General features: G+C 55.0%; 1 protein-coding gene across 2 annotated transcripts in view; it reads right to left on the bottom strand.

Moving 5' to 3' along the window:
• The window catches only part of FAIM2 (Fas apoptotic inhibitory molecule 2), a 33,387-nt gene extending 15,792 nt beyond the window's left edge, over nucleotides 1–17,595 (bottom strand). Inside the window, exons 1-11 of one of the 2 annotated variants that reach the window (XM_032294064.1) lie at nucleotides 17,329–17,595; nucleotides 15,167–15,224; nucleotides 14,705–14,900; nucleotides 10,725–10,828; nucleotides 10,251–10,315; nucleotides 9,776–9,829; nucleotides 2,792–2,842; nucleotides 2,416–2,455; nucleotides 1,851–1,888; nucleotides 1,223–1,310; nucleotides 849–944 (exon numbers count right to left, since the gene is read on the bottom strand). In XM_032294064.1, the coding sequence (XP_032149955.1) occupies nucleotides 849–944; nucleotides 1,223–1,310; nucleotides 1,851–1,888; nucleotides 2,416–2,455; nucleotides 2,792–2,842; nucleotides 9,776–9,829; nucleotides 10,251–10,315; nucleotides 10,725–10,828; nucleotides 14,705–14,900; nucleotides 15,167–15,169 (735 nt within the window). In that variant the 5' untranslated portion in view covers nucleotides 15,170–15,224; nucleotides 17,329–17,595. The remainder of the gene's footprint in view (nucleotides 1–848; nucleotides 945–1,222; nucleotides 1,311–1,850; nucleotides 1,889–2,415; nucleotides 2,456–2,791; nucleotides 2,843–9,775; nucleotides 9,830–10,250; nucleotides 10,316–10,724; nucleotides 10,829–14,704; nucleotides 14,901–15,166; nucleotides 15,225–17,328) is intronic. The other variant, XM_032294056.1, reaches the window with a different exon arrangement.
• Between the last annotated feature and the right edge of the window lie 3,092 nt (nucleotides 17,596–20,687).

The raw sequence follows: 20,687 nt of genomic DNA, 5'->3' as shown, positions 1-20,687 counted from the left end.
CCAAGGAAATGCCAGCACCGATCCTGATGTCCTGGACGGGACGCCAAGTTCCCGGAGGCTGGGGCTGGGCAGGATGGAGGTAGGGAGGGGGAGTGAGGACTACTGCTCCCAGCTCTGCTAGAAAAGGGCAGTGGGGGACCATGTACCATGTGTGGCTGTGGGGGTGAGGGGGATAAGCACTGGGCCCCCAGCAGTCCAACAGCTCATCTCTTGGGTTCCCAGGACTCAGACCTCAAGGGCTTCCTGTGATGCCCCCAATCTGCCCCTTCTCCACATGCAGGGACCTGGGAGCCTGCAGAGTCTCAGTTGGATTCCCCAGGGCAGGATGGATGCTTCTAAAAGAGTGGAGATTTGGCTACCAGCTGGTGGATGCTCTAAGGATGAGGGTATGCTCCAAGCCCCACTGCCCCACCTGCCGCCTGCATGGCCAGCTAGATTCTGCCTCTTTGGACTTGGCTAATTCCCCAGGAGCTCCCAGAAGACCCTTCCTCAAGGCCCCTCTGGGTCTGGTGGGCCTCATGGAGCCCCAGTGCTCCCTTCCCTGCCCAGGGTTTAAATGCCCCACGCCCTACCCTCGGCCTCACCTCCACCCCACAGAGGAGGATGGGAAAAGTGAAGCCGGATGTGGCTTGTGGAGCCAGGCCTGCCAAGAAAAGCCTCCTTGTTTGCTTACACTGCCAGCATGCCCGGGGCAGGTGCTGGGGTGGGGCGGGGGGGCGGGGGCGAAGGATGGCAGGCTGTGGGGCCTTGACTCCTGGCCTTCCCTGGGGGCAGGGGAGGGAACGGCACCTTGGGCCAGTGGGGCCCCTCCCTCCCCGTGGGGCCTGCCGCAGGACCCACAGACTCACATATTGGAAGGGTAGGAGGATGGCCAGGATGAGTCCGCTGAAGAAAAGAGTCATGAGCAGCACAAAGAGTACGCCCTGGCAGGAGGTGAAGTCGAACTGCGGGGACAGGAAGGGGTCAGCTGCCCGAGCGGCCTGGCCTTCCTGGGGCCCCAACTACAGGCTGAGCCCACACAGCAGGCCGCAGTCTTGTGCTCACTCCAAGAACCTGGCATTCCTTCCCCTTCTCCCCCTCAGCAGATGTCCTCCCCAGACCCAACTCACTCCGCTTTACTTCTCCCCCCAGCCCTGGGTCTGAGCTCTGAGCCCCTCATCCCACCTGCCTTCCCCCGCTCAGCCTCAGGCCGGGGTCCCTGCCCGCAGGCCCCAGAGCTGACCTTGGTCTGGAAGCTGAAGACGGTGACTGAGAGGCAGACGAGGGCCGTGATGCCCAGGCACAGCAGCACAGAGGTGGTGTTGTAGTAGCTGAGGACCGTCAGGCCGAGGGGTCAGCTCCTGGGTGGGGCATCTGGTCTCCCCCACCCTCCTAGGAGCCCCCCACCTTCTGCGAGGACCTGGTCTCAGGACCCGTGGCCCCAACCTGGTGCCCTTTCCACAGGTCCCTCTGTCTGCCTCTCCAGCCCTTCTTCTGGGCCCCGCGCCTCCCAACAGGTTTAGACTCAAAATCAAGTTAGAAGGATCTTGATGAGGTGGGAGTAGGAGTGGGGAGGGGTCGTGCTGGGCCTGGAGGTGGTTTACAAGTAACCGCAGGTCCTGAGTCTGGGGGCTTGCAAGCTACAGTTTGGGAGCGGGCACCTTGCTCCCCACCCCCCCATCCACCAGGCCAGGTCTTGGGGTCACTGTTTAGCTGAATGCTCAAAGAGAGGACTCTAGGCCAAAGCCTCCAGCCCCATCCACATGCTCCCAGGAAGGACGGTGTGTGGGGGCAGCTCCTCTCGGGTGTGGCCGGTGCCTGGCTCCAAGCCTGGCCTACGGTCCTCCTCTCCTTCCACCTGCTCCCTTTACCTGGACAGCATCCCAGTGAGGTAGGCCATGGACAGGGTCTGAAAGGAGAAGCAGGGTGAAGGAATGCTCCAAACTCAGACTGTGGGGTCCCAGGCACCCTTAAGATCCAGCCCAAGTCTCCGCCCCTTGCAGGTACCCCTTAACTCTGTCTCCATCACCCCCACAAACACTGACTTTCAGGAGTCAGGCCTGGCTAAGGAGTGTCCCCACTGCCAGCTTCAGGGTCTGTACCAGCTTTCCCTTCCTTTCTTCTGCAGCCACGCTCCCCGCTTCTACGACCCCCCCCCTTCTTCATTACCGTAGCTCTAGGATGCCTCAAATAACCCTCTTTAAGAAGTCACAATGAAAAAAGACAGTGGATAGGGAGCAGGGCCAGATTAAGCCCATTTGGAAGGAGAAGGTGGACTGTGTTTGTGGAAGAAGTGGGGTGAAAACACCCCTGCCCCCGCAGAGATCTCACATTGGACATTCCCAGTCCAGACTTCCTGGTCCTCAATCCACCCTGCTTCCCTCCTTCCTCCATCCCCATTCAGCATCTGTCCTCAGCACACCCCAGATCACTTACAAAGACGGTCAAGAGAATCAGGTTCCAGGGGAAATGCCTCCTGCAAGGCAAGCCACAGAGTTCAGGGGAGAGTGTGGGGGAGCAGTGGGTGCAGGCTGTGTCACCACTACAGGGAGGGTCTCTGACCAACCCCCTCCACATTCTTCAGAGCCTCTTCCTCCAGCTACATCCCCATGTGCCCCCTCTCCAACCCCCTTCTCCCTACCTCAGAGGTACCAAGTAAAGGAGGGAGGGGCTGGCCTGCTCGACAGAGGCCCAGAGAGGGATGGGGCCCTCTCAGGGATGCGCACCTCACTGGTGGCAGGCAGCGCTAGGGCCAGAACTTTCATGATCCTGCTCATATTCCCACAAGTTCCTCCTCAAGCCATTATCGTACCTGGGTCCAGAACAGCAAGCCAGGGTCAGGTAGGTTGCAAAGAACACAGCACTGTGAAAGACGGACAGATGGGTGAGTCAGCCAGCCCCTCCTGTGGCCCTTCCCCCAGACCCCCTGCTTATGCCACTCTCTGCCACCCCCTGCCCACAGAGCAGCCGGGCAGGAAGGGACAGGGTCATCCCAGAACCTGGCAGTGGGCAGGGTGGCAATCCAGTTCCAAAAGAGAGCAGGAGGATGGGACAAGCCTGCTTCTAAAAACAAGGAATCTTGGGTCACATGAGACAGCTGTTCCTGACCACCCAGTCCAAAATGGCCTCCCCAGACACTACCTTGTTATTTTATTTTATTTTTTAAGACAGGGTTTCACCATGTTGGCCAGGCTCGAACTCCTGACCTCAGGTGATCCACTCGCCTCAGCCTCCCAAAGTGCTGGGATTACAGGTGTGAGCCACTGCGCTCAGCCTATCTTGTTATTTTAAAAGCCCATATAGGCTGGGTGCAGTGGCTTATGCTTGTAATCCCAGCACTTTGGGAGGCCGAGGGAGGTGGATCACCTGGGTTTGGGAGTTTGAGACCAGCCTGACCAAAAGGGAAAAACCCCATCAAAAAAAAAAAAAAAAAAAAAAAAAAAAAAAATGAACTGGGCATGGTGGCGCATGCCTATAATTGCAGCTACTCTGGAGGCTGAGGCAGAATTGCTTGAACCCAGGAGGCAGAGGTTGCGGTGAGCTGAGACCCCACCATTGCACTCCAGCCTGGGCAACAAGAGCAAAACTCCGCTCAAAAAGAAAAAAAAAGGCCCATGTACAGCATTTCCCATGTGCCAGGCAGTTTTAAGTGTTTTATGAATATTAACAAATGTAATCCTCATATCTTTGCAGCTGAGACACGGGGAGGTCAGGCTGCTTGTCCCAGGCCATCTAGCTACCACGCTGCAGAAGCAGGATAAGAACCCAGGCATTCTGGCTCCAGAGTCCCTGCACATAGCCACTGCATGCACTGCCTCATTGGGGCCCTTCTTGGGCTTCATCATTACCTGGGGTGATCTTGTTAGTTACCTTACTGTTGATCTAGCCTACTAGATTGTAAACTCAGCAAGGGTAGGGCCTTTGTCTGTCCTGCCAGCCCCTAGCACAAGCAGGAAGTGGCACCTGTTGGACGAAGTTTTGGATCAGGAGGCCATGTCTAGTGGGAGGTGCAATCTCTGCCCGGGAGCAATCCAGAGCTAGAGATGGAGGATTGAGAATTTTCTGAGTAGTGGAGGCAGAGGCCAGTCCAGGAGGTGGGAGATGATGGCTGGAGACCCAAGGGTGGGGCTTGCCCATGCCTACCTAGGTTAGCGATGCCACCAATGCATAGTTTCCAACCCCCAATGGGCCTTTAACATAGCATTGCTGTGCTTTCCCATCTCCTTTCTTGGTTCTCTCACCCATCACCCACAATTTCAAGCTTCCTCCTCCATCCACAAACCTCTCAGGCCCCCTCACTCTTCCTGCACAGTCTGCCTCAGGTGCACCAGAAAGACTGGAGATGAAGTGGGCTCCCTTGGCTCCCTGCCTGCCACCTGCAGATATCATGTGGTGCTACTTGCCCTCCTGTGCCTCCTCCCATCCCAGGCCAACCCTCCCACCCTCTTAATTGCCGGGAGATCTCCATTACTTAAACCTTTCCACTGGTACCTCTCCTCCCACACAAACCTCCTCAGCTGTTTTCCATCTTCAATCAACACCTTCCCTGCTCCAGCTACGGCCACTCTATCCTCTCCTGCAGCCAGGCTTCTTGAAAAAGTGGTCTCTATTCACCGTGCCCCTCCTCCATCTTCCCCACCCAACACACACAGCCTCAGCACTACTCAATGGGAGCTGGCTTCGCCACATCACTGAGACCTTATTGAGTGCAGTGGATACTTGTCAGTCCTTACCTTGCCTGGCTTCTCAGCATCTGGTCACTATCATTGTTTCCCTGGTTCCACATGACCCCTGGGTCCCTCCTACCTCCCTCACCACTCCCTGGTCCCTCCAGGGTCTCTCTCAGTCTGCCTGGTTCCCTCAATGTGGGGTTCTCTCAAGCTCTTGCCCCATGCTCTCCCTAGGTGGGCTCACTCATTTATATGACTTGCTCACCCATATTTCTGATCTATATTTTCCTTCTCAACCCTGGACTCGAGTTTCCAACTGCCTACTGGGCAGACATGACTATTCAGACACAAGTAATGCTCAAGAGGTTAGAGGGGAGCTTCCCTGTCTCCCCTGCTCCATCTTCTGCTTTCTCACCTGCAGAGGACGTCATGTACCCTCCAAGTCACCCAATCAGAGACCTCAGCATCATCCTTAACTCTCACCCTGCTATGCCCAATTAATCACCTGGACTTGCTGATCTTCCCACCCAGGCAGTTCTCAAAGCTGCCCTCTTTCTTCCATCCCCACTACCACGCTTTGAGGTCAGGGCACCTCTCTCTCTCTGGCTCGGACCCTTGCAGGAGCCCACCTGCCTTCTGCCCTCCACGCTGCCGGCAAATCCAATCATGTGACTTCCCTGTATAAAATTCCCAAAGACCTGGTAATGCCCTGCCTGAGCAATCAGAAAATGCACTCCCACTTGCCCTCCAGCCCTTCTGTCACCGCACTCTGCCCCTCCACTCCACCCTTCTCATCACAACCTGCTTTGCTCCCTGGAAACATGCCTGCCACACTCTGCTCCTGCTGGAAAGGACTGACTGGCAAGGATGTCTGAGGCCTGGGTTAGAGAGGGCCAATCCCTGTGCACCACAGGCATGCCTCAACCAAAGCCTGAGCCCCTGCACCCTTCAGACCAGCTCCTGTCACTTCCCACCCAGGTATAGCATCTAGGGGGCCAGCCTGCAACTTATTAATTTTCTATTCCTACCATCTGACCCAGAGCTTGGTGCCTGGTAGGAGCTCTTCAAATATTTCTGGATGAAATGCAAAAAAAGTGGCTCACGCCTGTCATCCCACCACTTTGGGGGGCCAAGGCGGGTAAATCACAAGGTCAGGAGTTTGAGACCAGCTTGGCCAATATGATGAAACTCTGCCTCTACTAAGAATACAAAAGTTAGCTGGGGGTGGTGGTGTGCACGTGTAATCCCAGGTACTTGGGAGGCTGAGGCAGGAGAACCGCTTGAACCTGGGAGGCAGAGGTTGCAGTGAGCCAAAATCACACCACTGCATTCCAGCTTAGGTGACAGAGCGAGACTCCGTCTCAAAAAAACAAAAAACAAACCCAAAAAACAAAACAAGAGATGTAATTGAGACAAGCATATTGGATTCGGTGAGTAGGACCCCCTCAAGTTAACCCTTTCCTGGTCTTCAGTGGTTTTCAAATAATGAGAAACTGTTGTCGCAGTGGCCGGAAGGCTCTTCTGGTAGCTGGTGCCAGAGGCTGCTGAACATCCTGCTCCATGCGGGACGGCAGAGCCATCCTGCCAGACTTAGGAAACACTCAGCACCTGCTCTCTTTCAGTCTCGGTTGAGTCATTGGGCAGCCACTTCAGCAATAATCTAATAATAATACCCGTGTCCATGTGGGTGTGGGTCCTATCTCCCCAGCCAGACTGGAAGCTTCCTGAGGGCAAGAGCCCAGCCTCCTTTTCTCTCTGGTTCATAGCTCTTCAACTTTCAAGACAAGGGGTCCAGAGGACGGGCAGAAGGGCCAAAGACCCGAGGATTATGGTGCAGATTGGGAGCCTGACACCCCGCATTCACATCCCAGCTCTGCCACTACTGTTGTGTGACCTTGGCCAAGACCCAGTTTCCACCTTTGCAAAACAGAAACACTGGTACCAACTCACTGGGCTGTTGGAAGTACTGATGAGACAACACAGTTCAAGCGCTTTGTGTAGGCCTGGCACAGTAGAAGGACTCCCCACGGGAGTTATGATAATTAGAAGTTGGCTGATGGACAGCTTCCTGGAAAGGCTCTGACCCACCTCCACCCATTTCTGGTCTCACACTTTTCCTCCTCTGCCTGGGTTTCCCCTGGCCCACCAGCCTTCTACCACCGTAGGCAGGCACAGTAGCTCAGTGGGCGCAATCAGACAATAAAGTGAGAAGCGATGGAGGGAGGCGTCTAGGGTGTTGAAAAAGCTGGGCTGTGAGTTGGGGATGGGGAGGCCGGCAGCCCAGGGGCCAGGCAATGAGTCACTTAAGAAGTGAGAGGGAGAGAGAGAGAGAGAGAACCACTGATTTATGCATCAGAGCCGCAGCCCCAGGGCCTGGGCAGGAACCACAGTCTGTTTACAGAATGTCAGGACAGGGAAATGAGGCTCAGGCGCAGGCCAGGATCCAAACCCAATGCCTTCCCCTGCTTGTCCTGCTCTAAGACAAAGGAGGCAGCAGAGCACAGAGGGTAAGTTCCACCATCAGAAAGACCTGAGTTTCTTCCCTGGTTACACTGCTTTGAGCCTCACTTTCCTCATCTGTAAAATGAGTATAATAGTCGTGTCTGCCTGGTTGGGCTACTGAAAGATCAAACGAAAAATACACATAAAGTGCTTAGCACGGTGCCCTCCTTACAGAAAGAGAGCTGCCTGATTCTCAATTCTCCTACTGTTATTCCAAAAGGAAGAGACCAGGAGGGAGTCCTTGGGGAGCACATGATGTGTTGCAGGAGGTGAGACCCACCAGGACTCAGACACAAGGCTGACTCTGGGGGTAGGATGGAGAGAGCTGAGGGATGGGGAGGGGGCAGGGCAGGGCAGGGCAGGACTCAGGCAGGTTTTTTGGAGGAAAAGGGCAGCATCCCATTGGTAAAACTCCCAAGCACCTTTCATGCTTTGGGCACCCTATGGAAAGCACCCAGTCCACGTCCACCTCCCACTTCTGCCAGCACCCACCCTGGTAGAAGCCAGAAAGAGCATCTCTGTTTTCTGCCCAGAGATGTTGAAGAAGAGGGACTCCAAATCTCACCATTCAGAGGTCAGATTCTCGCACTCCAATACCCCCATCCCACCCAATGGAATGGACTCTGCCCCGCTAAGCCTGCTCATTCCTGGGCTGTCTCCCTGCTACCACCTGCTAGGGGCAGACTCCCATAGACTCTCCCCCAGAAGGCTCAGAGAGGGGCATAAGAATCCATTCCCAAGTTCTCAGGGGCCTAAGGCTGCCAGGCAGTGCTGACGCACCAGAAGCCATGCCAACCTGCCACATGGGCTGGCCTAGGTGGTAGTCTCTGGGGCCTCATTAGCTCTACTGTACAGCACCTCCCAGTTCCCCAAGACACATGCCTCCCCGCCTGCCTGCAGACAGGCCCTCCTCCATCCTCTGCCCTAGGAATGACTCTGGAACCCCCAGAGGCCAGGTGAAGGTCCTTACCATCAGCCTCTGGTGGGCCCCGTGTGAACTCTAGGCCCATCTTTGAGGCTGCTCTGGGCTCGGCATGGTCCAGGGGGCTCTGGGCTGAGCCCATCTCCCCACCAGAGTCCCATCCAGGAACAGACTTGGAACACACACAGTGTGTAAGCTCCTTGGCCAGGCAGTCAGAACCTCAACTCCACAAGACCCCACTGCTCTCCAGGATGCCTCGGAATTCCCCTGCATGGAGCCTTCCAGCCCTCTGCCAGAGAAGTCCCAGTTTACCAAACGTACCATGTGCATTCTCGCCCCACGCTTTTGCTTAAGCCACTTCTCTCCTGGGAACGCCGTCTCCAGTCTTCATGGCCCATCCTTTGAGGGGCACCCCTGATGAGGGCTGTGTGTGCTGGTATACGGGCTCACTCCTTCCCTCCTCCCCTCTCCAAACGCTGCATCTGTTCATGCTGCCTTGGGCCACCCAATAACTTCCCCTGCAGAGGCCTCTGCTCCTGCAGCCCTGGTACAGGGCTGGGCTCACGGTGAGTGCAAGAGCAGTTCTGCTCTGAGCCCCAGGATGGTTCTGGCCTGGAGATATCCAGGATGACCCCTTAATTACCCAGAAAGGAGGATCAGAATCACCTACACCTTCAAACCTCCTCTCCCAAGTTACTGGCCAGATTCCTCAAAGGATATAGGACAAGCAGGAGCCAAGTGGCTCGAGGGCTGCAGGGAGCCTGCCAAGTGGATGGATTAAGAACACAAGCCTTAACCTGAATCTGGGTCTGAATCCAGTTCTGCCACTGACTAGCTGTGTGACTCTGGGCGAATTCCTCATTTCTCTGAACTTTAATTTTCTAAAGTAATCATACCCAGTACATGTGAGGACCGGAACGCAATACTGTACTTGACGTCAAGCACACAAAACAATGCCCAGACCTTATTAAGCACTCTTTAAGTGGTAGCTATTATGATTAATATTTCATAAGCATTAATAACAACATTAATAAGAGTAGCAACATTATCATTAGTGTAGGCCAAATTGTTCCAGTCCCACTTCCTCTTAGGACCGAGGTCTGGGTCTCTCCAGCTACAGCCCCAGCCCAACCTTCCCAATTTGTGCAGGCAGCAGGACCTACCCCCATCGCCTCTGTGCTCCATCAGATTTAACACCTTAGAAAGGTCCTTCTGGCCATGCTCTGGAGCCGGCAGAATGGGGCAGGGTTGGAGGGAATCTGTGACAACAGTCCCTATGGTGCTGGGAGAAGCTACGGGCTCAGATTTGGCCAAGAAAGACACAGAGGTCGGTGCGGTGGCTCACACCTGTAATCCCAGCACTTTGGGAGGCCGAGGTGGGTAGATCACGAGGTCAGGTGGCCATGGCCAGGCCTGAGATATAGACCATTCTGACCAACATGGCAAAACCCTGTCTCTACTAAAAATACATAAATTAGCCAGGCGTGGTGTCGGGCGCCTGCAGTCCCAGCTACTCGGGAGGTTGAGGCAGGAGAACTGCTTGAACCTGGGAGGCCGAGGTTGCAGTGAGCTGAGATTGTGCCACTGCACTCCAGGCTGGCAAAAGAGGGAGACTCCATCTCAAAAAAAAAAAAAAAAAGAGACAGAGATTCCCTCTTCTGGCCACTAAGCCTTCTCTGAAAGGGGAATGGGGTATACTCACTAGGATGCCCAGTACCAGCCTGGGTTGGCCTGGACATAGTCCTTGACAGGGTCACTGCAGAGAAGAGAGAGAGGGAGAGAGAGTCAGAATGTACCCCAGGTCTCCATTTCTCGTTCAACATCTGCATCTGTCCCACAGAGGAAGCCGAAGTAAGGAATGCAGGCCCTGGTGGCTCGGGGAGTCCCAGCCCACAGTCCTCGGCTGGGACCCGCAGGTGCCTGGGCGCACAGCTAGTGGATCGAAGCAGAAGGACTGCTGCACAGACACCCAGAAGGTACCCTGGGTCCTCCCCACACTGGACAGAGGACCCCTCGCCCATGGCACTCTCTAAGGCTCTTTCCCAGTAGGAGGAGGCCCACCGCCCCACAGGCATCTCTCTAGGCCACATTCCAGTAGGAATCTGATCATGGGTTCCCCGGCCCCAGGCCTGGCCATGGACATGCCTGGAAGGTGCTGGCCTATGCTGCCAACTCACCAGAAGGTAAAGAGAGCCACAACAGCCAAGGTCACCAGCAGCTGGATCAGCAGGATGGTGTAGACCTGGGAGTGGGAGGGGATTCTATTCAGCTTGGGGAGTTCTGTCAGAGACCTGTCAGCCCCCCCCGCAACTCAATCACCTCTCCAGGTCCCCATCCTGTACACTCCACCCTTCTTTTTGGGAGTCACTGGAGTGAACCCAGGGCAAGGTGAAAGGAAAGCAATGATGCTGCTGAGCCCAGTGCACTCCCCAGCATTGGGAGAAGAGGGGACAGTGCATTTAGGTGTAGCAGGGGGCACTGGAGTGACATCTGAGGAAGCAATTCCTAAGGAAGCAAATCCCAGTTGTCAGCTGGGATCACAAGAGAAGAGGGGAAGGATGGCTTCTGCAGGCAGAGGGTTGGGCCAGGGTCCACTCCAGGGGCTCCCCCACTGAGCCTCCCAGTCCCAGAGGGCAACGGAGGGGCATTACTTTTCTGATGAAGACTCGACGAACTTTCTGGTCGTCCCAGCTGAAAGTAGTGAAGAGCTCATGGTCTCCGGTGGGGAAACCGTTGTCGTAGCTGGAGCTGCTGCCTGTGTGGCATGTGGAGGGCATGAGGGTTCCCCCTACATAGAATTACTGACCCCAACAGACACCAACTCAAAGCTGCCTTTTTGTCATCCTGGCCCTCTGGACCCTGAACTCTTTCTCTCCAGCCCCATTACCAAATATCCAGCCCCAGCCCAGCCCAGCCCCAACCCCCAGATCTCTCTCCCTGATCACTTCTCACTTTTCTTGCTCTGGGTCCTGGGAAGAAACTGTCACCCCCTACCTCTCCCTCCATCCCAGCTGGGGCTTCTTGGTAACTAGGCTCTGCCATGTGAATGTGGCCCTCCCATCTTCTCCCTCCCTCACCCTACTCCTTGGACATTTTGGCTCCCTTGCCGTCAAGGATCACAGGGGGACAGCCACTCTCTCTGGGCCACCCAGCAGCAAAGATCCTGACCCTGGCTCATTCTTTTCTTTTCTTTTCTTTTTTTTTTTTGAGACAAGGTCTCACTCCTGTCACCCAGGCTAGAGTGCAGTGGCATGATCACACCTCACACTGCAGCCTTTACTTCCATGGGCTCAGGCAATCCTCCCATCTCAGCCTCCCAAGTAGCTGGGACTACATGTGCACACCACCATGCCTGGCTAATTTTTTTTTATTTTGTATTTTTAGTAGGGATGGGGTTTCATCATGTTGTCCAGGCTGGTCTCCAACTCCTGGGCTCAAGCAATCCACCTGCCTTGGCCTCCCAAAGTGCTGGGATTACAGGCGTGAGCCACCGTGCCCAGCCCTGACCCTGGCTTACGCTGAGGCCCTTAGGCTGGGAGTTGGGGACTGGTTGGCTGTGGTGGGCCTGCTGGGGCTCCAGCTGGAAACCAGGGCTGCAGGGGGGCAGGGATTGGAGGGGAAATAAAGCTAAGACCAGGGCAAGAAGTAGGGGTGGGGATGATGGTTCCAGGCCTAGCCCAGAACCCAGGCTTTCAGAAGAGCATGGACACCATAGTTAAACAGAGCTGGGGCGGATCCCTCCCCTAGAACTGACTAGTTGTGTGACCCTGATAAAGTTACTGGCCTTCCCTGAGCCTCTTCTGATACTGGTTAGTGATACCCACCTCCTGGGGACCGAATGAGATAAAAATGGAAGCCTATGCTCTGTGAAATCAAAGCCTACCAAAAAAAGAAAAAAAAGAAAAAAGAAATAAAAGTCTATGTTCTCTGGTGGGAACTACCCTGCCTCACCCTCTCCCTGTGCCCTTCATCAGGGCCATTTCCAAGTCTTCCAGTATGTTCATTCTGTCCCCTCCACTGTCCCCACTAGGTGTCCATGATCTCCTTTGCCCCTAGCAATAGCCTCTGTCTTGGTCTTTCAAAGCTGACCATGGCATTGCCTTGCTTTGAGCTCTTCAATGGCTCCCCACTGCCCTTCACTCAAGTTCAAGTTTCTTTCTTTTTTTTTTTAAAGACCGGGTTTCACCATGTTGGTCAGGCTGGTCTTGAACTCCCGACCTCAGGTGATCCGCCCGCCTTAGCCTCCAAAGTGCTTGGATTACAGGAGTGAGCCACCACGCCAGGCAAGTTCAAGTTTCTTAACAAAGCCTCCACAGCCTCCCCGAGCAGCGCCCTCCAGCCCCCTATACATTCCTCCCCGACCTTTTTCTCAACCTGAGTATATTTTTTCGACCATGTGTTCTCTTGCCTCTGGGCCCCTGCACATTCTATTCCTTCAGCCTTAAACACTCATTTTCTTGCCTCTTCACCAGGCTAACTCATGCCCATCCTTTGGGACTCAGTGTGGATACCCTTCTTCCAGGAGGCCTTCCCTGACTGTCAGGTGGGTTGGGTAAGGTGCCCAAACATCTGTCACTGATTTGCTTCACTGTGTGGTAGTTGTTCAATTACTTGTCTATACAATCAGCTCTCTGAGGACAGAGATCCCAGCAGATCTTGCAAATCAACGCATCCTCCAAAACAAACTCAGACGCGGACCCTGTGCCTGGCACACACTTTGTAAATGTCTGTCACAGCTGCCTTCCTGCCTCCACAGTTCCCTGGAAAACATTCCTTAAAGCAGAAGTCCTAGCAACCAGGATATGGGAAAGGAAGAATGGGAGAGAGCTAGACTCACTGCAAAGCTGAGGCCTGGAGGCCTTCGCCCTCTTGTTCTTTCACTTCTCCCTTGTGTCCTGTCTATATCCCCTGCCAAAGGCCAAGTGGCCAGACCACAGAGGGAAAAAGAGAAGGAAAGCGGGCCCGTGGGTGTATAGGGCAGGAAGGAGGACCCCCACAAACACCAGACCTTCATTGACCCTCCAGTATGTCACTGTGGGGTGAGTCTTCAGGGGTCTGCGCCCAGGGGGTTTGTAGTGGGAGGTGTGGACCATGGCGGCTACTCCCTATGAGCAGAGGCTCTGTCTGGGGCATTGTCTCTGGGATCCCTTCTAGAATTCTGCTGGGGGTAGGGGTGATAAAGTGGGGGAGGGGAGGGGCTGCTGAGGGAGGCTGAAGGGGCCGAGGAGGGTACCCTCAGAGCTTTTGGGAAGCTGTATGTTCCTGGCCCTGAGGTAAAGCTCCCACAGGCTGCTCGACCCAACAGAGCAGCTCCCACCCGCTGGGATTCTCGGTCTGCCGGAAGCTGGCATCCACCTGGGTGAGTGTGCCTGTGAATTAAGCCTGGTGTGGGGGACACTCAGGCTGGCACCCACACTCCCTTCCTGCATCATGCCCTCCTGCCCCAGCACAGACTCAGGGAAGGAAACAGAGATGAGGACAGTGATCGGTGAGGTGGGTCCCCAGACCCATATCCCCCAGCAGCCCTGGGGCCTCCATGGGGACCTGTCCCCACTGAGGTTTCAGATGAGTTAATTCACAAACACTGCACCCGCACTCACAGGGGCCAGGCCCAGTGAAGGCTGTGGTCAGTGGCTGCCTCATATACCCCTCCTTCGCTGCATCTCTTTCTTCTAGGAGGGACTTTCCTGACTAGCCGCCAGCCTTTCTCCCTCATCTGTCCCCTCCATTTGCTCTAGCATGGTGACTTGAAAAAAACGCCCTCTGCCGGATGCAGTGGTTGATGCCTGTAATCCCAGTACTTTGGAAGGCCGAAGTTGGTGGATCACGAGCTCAGGAGTTCAAGACCAGCCTGGCCAAGATGGTGAAATCCATCTCTACTAAAAACTACAAACATTAGCCAGGCACAGTGGCAGGTGCCTATAATCCCAGTTACTAGGGAGGCTGAGGCAGGAGAATCACTTGAAGCCGGGTGGCAGAGATTGCAGTGAGCCAAGATCGCACCACTGTACTACAGCCTGGGCGACAGAGTGAGACTCCATCTCAAAAAAAAAAAAAAAAAAAAAAAGGCCGGGCGCGGTGGCTCACGCCTGTAATCCCAGCACTTTGGGAAGCTGAGGCGGGTGGATCACGAGGTCAAGAGATCGAGACCATCCTGGTCAACATGGTGAAACCCCGTCTCTACTAAAAAAAAATACAAAACATTAGCTGGGCATGGTGGCGCGTGCCTGTAATCCCAGCTACTCAGGAGGCTGAGGCAGGAGAATTGCCTGAACCCAGGAGACGGATATTGCGGTGAGCCGAGATCATGCCATTGCACTCCAGCCTAGGTAACAAGAGTGAAACTCCGTCTCAAAAAAAAAAGAAAGAAAGAAAAAAGAAAAAAAATGCCCTCTTCTCTATGGGGAGCACCCTGATGCAGACATTATATCTCTCTCCCTTTTCATGGAGTCATCTCTGACCTACCCTCAGAACAGTCCTCCAAATCCTAAGCCTCTAACAACACAGCTTCATACAACAACCACACAGTGCACCTCTTTCTAGGCAGCTTCCTCCCACTCAGGTTTTCCCTCTGGGTCCACACCCCCACCCCCACCATGATGCTCCAGGTTCCAGGAGCTGAGAGACTTACTAGGGTCCACATAGGCCCAGCTTGGGTGGAGGGGCACTGCCGTGGGAGCTGGGGGGAAGGCCCCTGCCTTCATCCCCTCCCCAGAGGTGGCCTCCTCATAGGAGGGTGGGGCTGAGGGCACTGCTGGAGACTCCTTCTTCTCGCCATGGGCCTGCTGCTGCCCCTCAGTCCCGGGGGCCTTGTTAGCCACAGAGAGCTGTGGAGTAGGGGCAGAGAGAGAGAGAGAGACAGACAGTCACCAGGGAAAGGGAGCCTTCCAACTCCTCCTCACCAACTAACTCCTCAATTCCTGGAACTTTCAACGGTCCCTCCTTACCTGCACTCAGAAGGCAAGAGTGCAGACAAGAATGTCTCTTTGTTATAGACAAGAGAACTGAGCTCCAGAGGGGTCAGGGCTAGCTGGGGCACACGGTGGAGCTGGGACAGGAATGGAGGAAAGAGAAAATTCTTAGGAGTGCCCACCATTGGTTGTCTCTGTTGCTGTCCCTGGGGCAGGGCCTCTGTGGTTCCAGAAAAGGGCCTGGAACATAGTAGACTGTCACAAATAAAAGGTCTTGTCATCTAATCTTCCTGACATTCGCTAGTTGTATTCTGGCCCCTGCTTTAAAATGAGGAGAATGAGGATCAGAGAGTAAGAGTCAAGGTCCAAGGTCACAGAGCTGCATGTGGCCCACTGAGAGGCAGGGCCTAGGCACCATCCACTGGGATTGGCCTCCTCCTGTTGGGCTGGAAATGATGCAGCGAGAATGGAGAGGGGGGAGAGAAAGGCAACAGAAAGGGAGGAGGAGAGGGAGAAAACAGAAAAGAGGAAAGGCCTTCAGGGTGGAGAAAGGGCAAGAGGACCCTGGCTACGGTCCTTCTGGCCTCATTCTGTAGGAATCTCAGCCTCTCCCCTAAACCAGAACAGACTCACTGTGGAAGGGGCCTCAGCCGAATCTCTTCCTCCACTGAACAGATGAGGAAACTGAGGCTCAAAGGGAAATGTGCCCATGGCAGGTTGGAAACTCGAGTCCATTTATACTCAGATGTGCCCCTCGCCCCCCGACCCGTGGACACGTTTAGCTTTGGTGAGAGGAGGAGGGCCTGAGCTGGGCGGGCCGGAATGAGGCAGCCAGAGAAGGAAAGATTGGGGTGGAGGTAGGGGGATGTGAAAATTAAAACAGCAACAAAAGGTTCGGCTCTCAGAAAATGGGATTTAGGTCTGGTTCCCAGAAGACTCTTAGAACTGAAGGGCCACTGAGGAAGAATGCAGACTTCCTTCTTTGCAAGGCGCATCTGGCTGAGGCGGCCTGGAGACAGGCACGCACCAGAGGACTTCTGGTTCCATCCAGACCCAAGGACCGCTGAGCTAGAGGGGGTCTCCTCCAGCCCCCAACAAGCCTGTGAGTGAGCTGGGTCAAGGGGCAGAGGAGGCAGAGGTCCCCCTCATGCCAGGAAGGGAGCAGCGCCATGAAGTGCCTGGTAGAGGTGGGGTGGGGGTGGAAGGAGAGACTCCGCGGAAGGGGGCTGGAAACTGAACACTCCCCAGGCCTCCCATTCCCTCCCACTCTCCAGCCCCCCTCATCACCCAGATCTGAAGGATCATGCCCACCAAAATCTAGTTCAGCCCCCAGCCTGCCACTCAGCGCCCCCAGAGCTTCCTGGACCCTAATGCCCAGTCCCCCCACAAATACGGCACTCCCAAGTGAGGTCTGACCAATGGCAGGAGGTGGTATCACCCAATGACATCATTTGAGGCCCAAAGAGCTCGCACACCGCAGAGGAGGGTCTGAGGGTCCAGGGAAGGATGCCATTGGCTCTGAAGCTCCTTTCAGAGAAGTAGGGGGAGTGTAGGGGAGGTCCTTCCAGTGTTTTCTCTGCCCAATCCTCAGCAACCCCAAACAGAGGGCCAGAGGACCCTCCCCCTTAGCCCCAGGCCCTAGTGGTTGTATAATTCCACAGGCTACTGACATTACATAAGCCTACTAGGCCAGCCAAGTCTCTGCCCCAGCCCCTCCCCTACAATTCAGGCCCAAAACTGGAGAAGAAGAGATGCTTCCTCCGGATCCATCCATGCCTGGCCAGAACCAAAACAACAATTAGAGCATCCGGATGCAGTGTTGCCATAGCAAGCTCCAAGCACAGGGATGGAGCCAAGACACCCAGATGTGGGCTAACGGCAGGGAGTGGGGTGGGGTTGTTTCTGTGGAGGGTGGGAAAGATGAGCTTATATAGAGTGGTTGGGTTTGGGATTGGAGGGTTGGGCCAGGAGGGTTGCCCGATGGGCACTACCCCTCAGGGCTCACCCTGGCACACACATACCCACGCACACACATACAGTCATACCGGACGCCCAGGCTGACTCCTCACGGGGGGCCTGGGCATCTGTGAGGAGCCTTGTGATGCCAAAGCATGGGGTAGCAGGGAGACAGGGGAGGAGAGGCGCGCCTACGGGAGGGCGGGAAGAGGGCCCGGTCCATTCCTTGACACGGGCCTTTCAGTCCTCTGACTTCAGCAAGGACCACGGAGGACCTTCGAACTAGGGCCAGGGGAGGATGCTTTCGTGGTCCAGAGGGCTTGCTGAGGAGACAGGGAGCTGGGAGCCGGAGGATGGAGGATGCTGTAGGCAGGGGAGATGCCGGTACCTTTCCCTGGGTCATGGTGCCGTCTCTCGGGGAAGGGGTCCCTGAGGCCGGGGCGGCCGCTTGGGTAGCCGCAGCCTGCTTGCGTCTCTTCCTTCCTCCGCGTGGGTTCTAGCAACATCCACTGCAGCCGGGCCAGGCGGGCCGGCGCGTACCATCGGCGCGGGGGGAGGAGGGGGCCGGGCCTGGGAAGATGCTGCGGAGGAGGCTGCGGATTCGCGAGTCCTGGGGGGAGGTGGCCGCGCACCGCCCCCTTCCTGCCGCTCCCCCCTCCGCCTCCCCACCTCCCCCCTTTGCCCTCCCTTTGGATGAGAGAGCGTTGCGCGCTGCGGAGCAACGCCAGTGGATGGATCCGCGGGGGATGAGGGGGCGGGGGACGCGGGAACTCCGTGACACGGATCAGCTGACGCTGCCCTCGTGAAACCAGAGCCAGGCGTCAGGGCCTCCTCTCTCCACTGTCTCTCCAACGTCTCTGCACCTCTCTGCAGCTCCAGCTGCGCCTCTGCCTTTTCCCCTCCCTCTTTGGATGCGCCCCTGATTTCTGTCTCCATCTCCACCTCCCCTATCATCGTCTATTTCATCATCCATGGTAGAGGGGAAGGTCTGGGAGTGTTACGTGCTGCGCGCATCTAGGAGGCCTGCGCCCCTGTGGGCCTGGGGCAAGCCAGTAGCCACCTGTCCTTGCTCCTTTTTCCTGTGAAATGCACACAGTAGGTCTCTCCCTGCCTTGTTTCACAGAGACATGGGGTGGGCACCTCTTTTGTTTCTTTCAACCCTGCTGGGACGTTTAACGGGGTCTTTCTGGAGACACAGCTAGCTCTGTCTCAAAGCCTCTCCAACCCCTGCCAGAGCTCTCTTCCTGCCTCCACCCTTAGCTTCCATCACTCTGTCTCCATCTTCCCCCGTTCCATTCCTCCCATGCCAGGGCTCGTTCTCCCCGCTTCCCCAGATGTGTCCTTGGGACCCAGCCAGCACCAGGCCCCATTTTCTGTAGCTGCTGCAGTGTCACTATGGGGTTTGCAATCTCCAGAGCTGAGATCAAGTCCCAATTTAGTCACCCACTCGCTGCGTGGCCTTGGCAAGGCCCGTAACCTCTCTGAGCTGCAGGGTCTCCTGTGAAAAAGAGGCTTAGAACAGAGCTCTGTCCATCCTAGATTGACTGTCAGACACACAGGTTATTGCAGTAAAAGCACAAAGTGCTGGAAGTATGTGAGGTATTATTAACTGAAGACTCTCCTTGCAGAATGCCTTCGGCTGCCCCAGAGCAAGGACCCACAGATCTGCCTAAAAGAAGGATCTGAACCTGCTAGGATGGGATGAGAAACCAAGACTTGGGGCAGGTGGGGGTGGCCACTTACTTTTTCTTCCCCTCTTAGTGCCCGGGAACCTCCGAAAGACCTGGAGAAAGCAGGACCCAGGGTGGGTAGACAAATTATCAAAGTTTTTTTTTTTTTTTTGAGATGGAGTCTTGCTCTGTTGCTCAGGCTGGAGTGCAGTGGTACAATCTTGGCTCACTGCAATCTCCGTCTTCCAGGTACAAGCGATTCTCCTGCCTTAGCCTCCTGAGTAGCTGGGCTTACAGGCGTGCACCACCACGCCCAGCTGATTTTTGTTTTTTTAGTAGAGGCGGGGTTTCACCATATTGGCCAGGCTGGTCTCCAACTCCTGACCTCAAGTGATCTGCCCGCCTCGGCCCCCTAAAGGGCTGGGATTACAGGCATGAGCCACCGTGCCCAGCCTAATTATCAAAGTTTTATCCTACCCCTTTTTGCTCTTTGTCCCCCACTCCATAATGATCAATTTTGCACAAACACACTTAAGCCTGGGCCTCCGTGTCCAGAGGCTCTCTTGACCCTGCAAGCCTGAGCTCTTCCTCCAGCAAGCTGCGCCCTGGCCCCCAGCACTGCTGCTGAAGCTTTGCACAGCTGGTCCAGGCTCTGCCCTGCCCTCCTTCTCTGCATCTGCATCCTGGAAGTGTTTTCCTTTTCCTGCCTGACAGGTTGAATGCAACCTCCTCCAGGAAACCTCATTGCCCATTAGTTGGGGTTAGATGCTCCTCTTCTGTAGTTCCCTAGCACCCTGATGTAGTGCCTATCATATGGCGCTGTGAAGTTTCTTTGACTCTAAGATCCTATAGCAGTTTTTGTGTGAGCTGGACCGAGTGCAGGGCCGGGTGTGTGGAATGCACTCCATCAATTGTATCTATTAACGTATTTCAGATGTGGCATTATGCAGAGCCTTTCATCAGCCTCAGCACTTTCATGCTTGTGAATCCCTCCTGATCCTTCTCTCCCATTCACTCTGCGCTCCAGCCACACAGACCTCTTGGCTGTTCTTTAGACTGGGCTGAGCATGCTGAGGGCCTTTGCACGGGCTGTGTCTTGTTTGGAAATTCTGCAAAGCACTGCGTGGCTCCCTCCCTCACTAACTTCACTGCTCTGCTCAGACATCGCCTCACGGGTGGTCTTCCTGGTCTTATACAAAGGAGCAATGCCACCCACATACTCCCACCCACCACATTGGACAGTCCCCTTATTCTGATTAAGCTTTATTTCTCCTTTGTCATTTGTCACCTTTGACATTTTACTGTTGTTGTTGTTTAGTTCTCTCTCTCTCCCACTAGGATGTGAGCTACAGAGGAGGAGGAGTTTTGGGGTGTTGTGTCATTGCCCTATACCTGTGGGTTAAAATAGTGCCTGACATGGATGTAGCAGGTTGATAGATATTTGGTTAAGTACGCCATTATACAAAATCCTTATATTCCTCAGACATGCTGACATTGTCAGTGCTCTCATGTTTCTCAGATGTCAGACTCTATTACCTTGACATTGCTTATATGTCCCCCACCTCATTTTTTTTTTTTTTTTTTTTTTTTAGACAGGGTTTCACTCTGTTGCCCAGGCTGGAGTGCAGTGGCGTGATTATGGCTTATTGCAGTCTGAAATTCTGGGCTCAAGCATCCTCCTGCCTCAACTTCCCAAGTAACTAGGGAGGTGTTATACATGTTCCCATGAGGTGGTCTTTTGACATTACTTGAAAAAAAATTTTTTTGAGGCGTAGTCTCTCTCTTGTTGCCCAGCTGGAGTGCAGTGGCATGATCCCAGCTGACTGCAACTTCCACCTCCCAGGTTCAAATGATTCTTCTGCCTCAGCTTCCTGAGTAGCTGGGACTACAGGTGCCCGCCACCACACCCAGCTAACTTGTATTTTTGGTAGAGACGGGGTTTCACCATGTTGACCAGGCTGGTCTCGAACCCCTGTTCCCAGCCAGTCTGCCCGCCTTGGCCTCCCAAAGTGCTGGGATAACAGGCATGAGCCACCCCGCCCGGCCGACATTACTCAAATATTAAACACTCGTGTAA

Source organism: Sapajus apella, unplaced genomic scaffold (assembly GCF_009761245.1).
Source record: "Sapajus apella isolate SASKATOON/1434 unplaced genomic scaffold, GSC_monkey_1.0 scaffold2, whole genome shotgun sequence".
Lineage (NCBI taxonomy): Eukaryota > Metazoa > Chordata > Mammalia > Primates > Cebidae > Sapajus > Sapajus apella.
The sequence above is the reverse complement of the archived record's forward strand: the minus strand, read 5'-3'. Positions and strand labels throughout refer to the sequence as shown.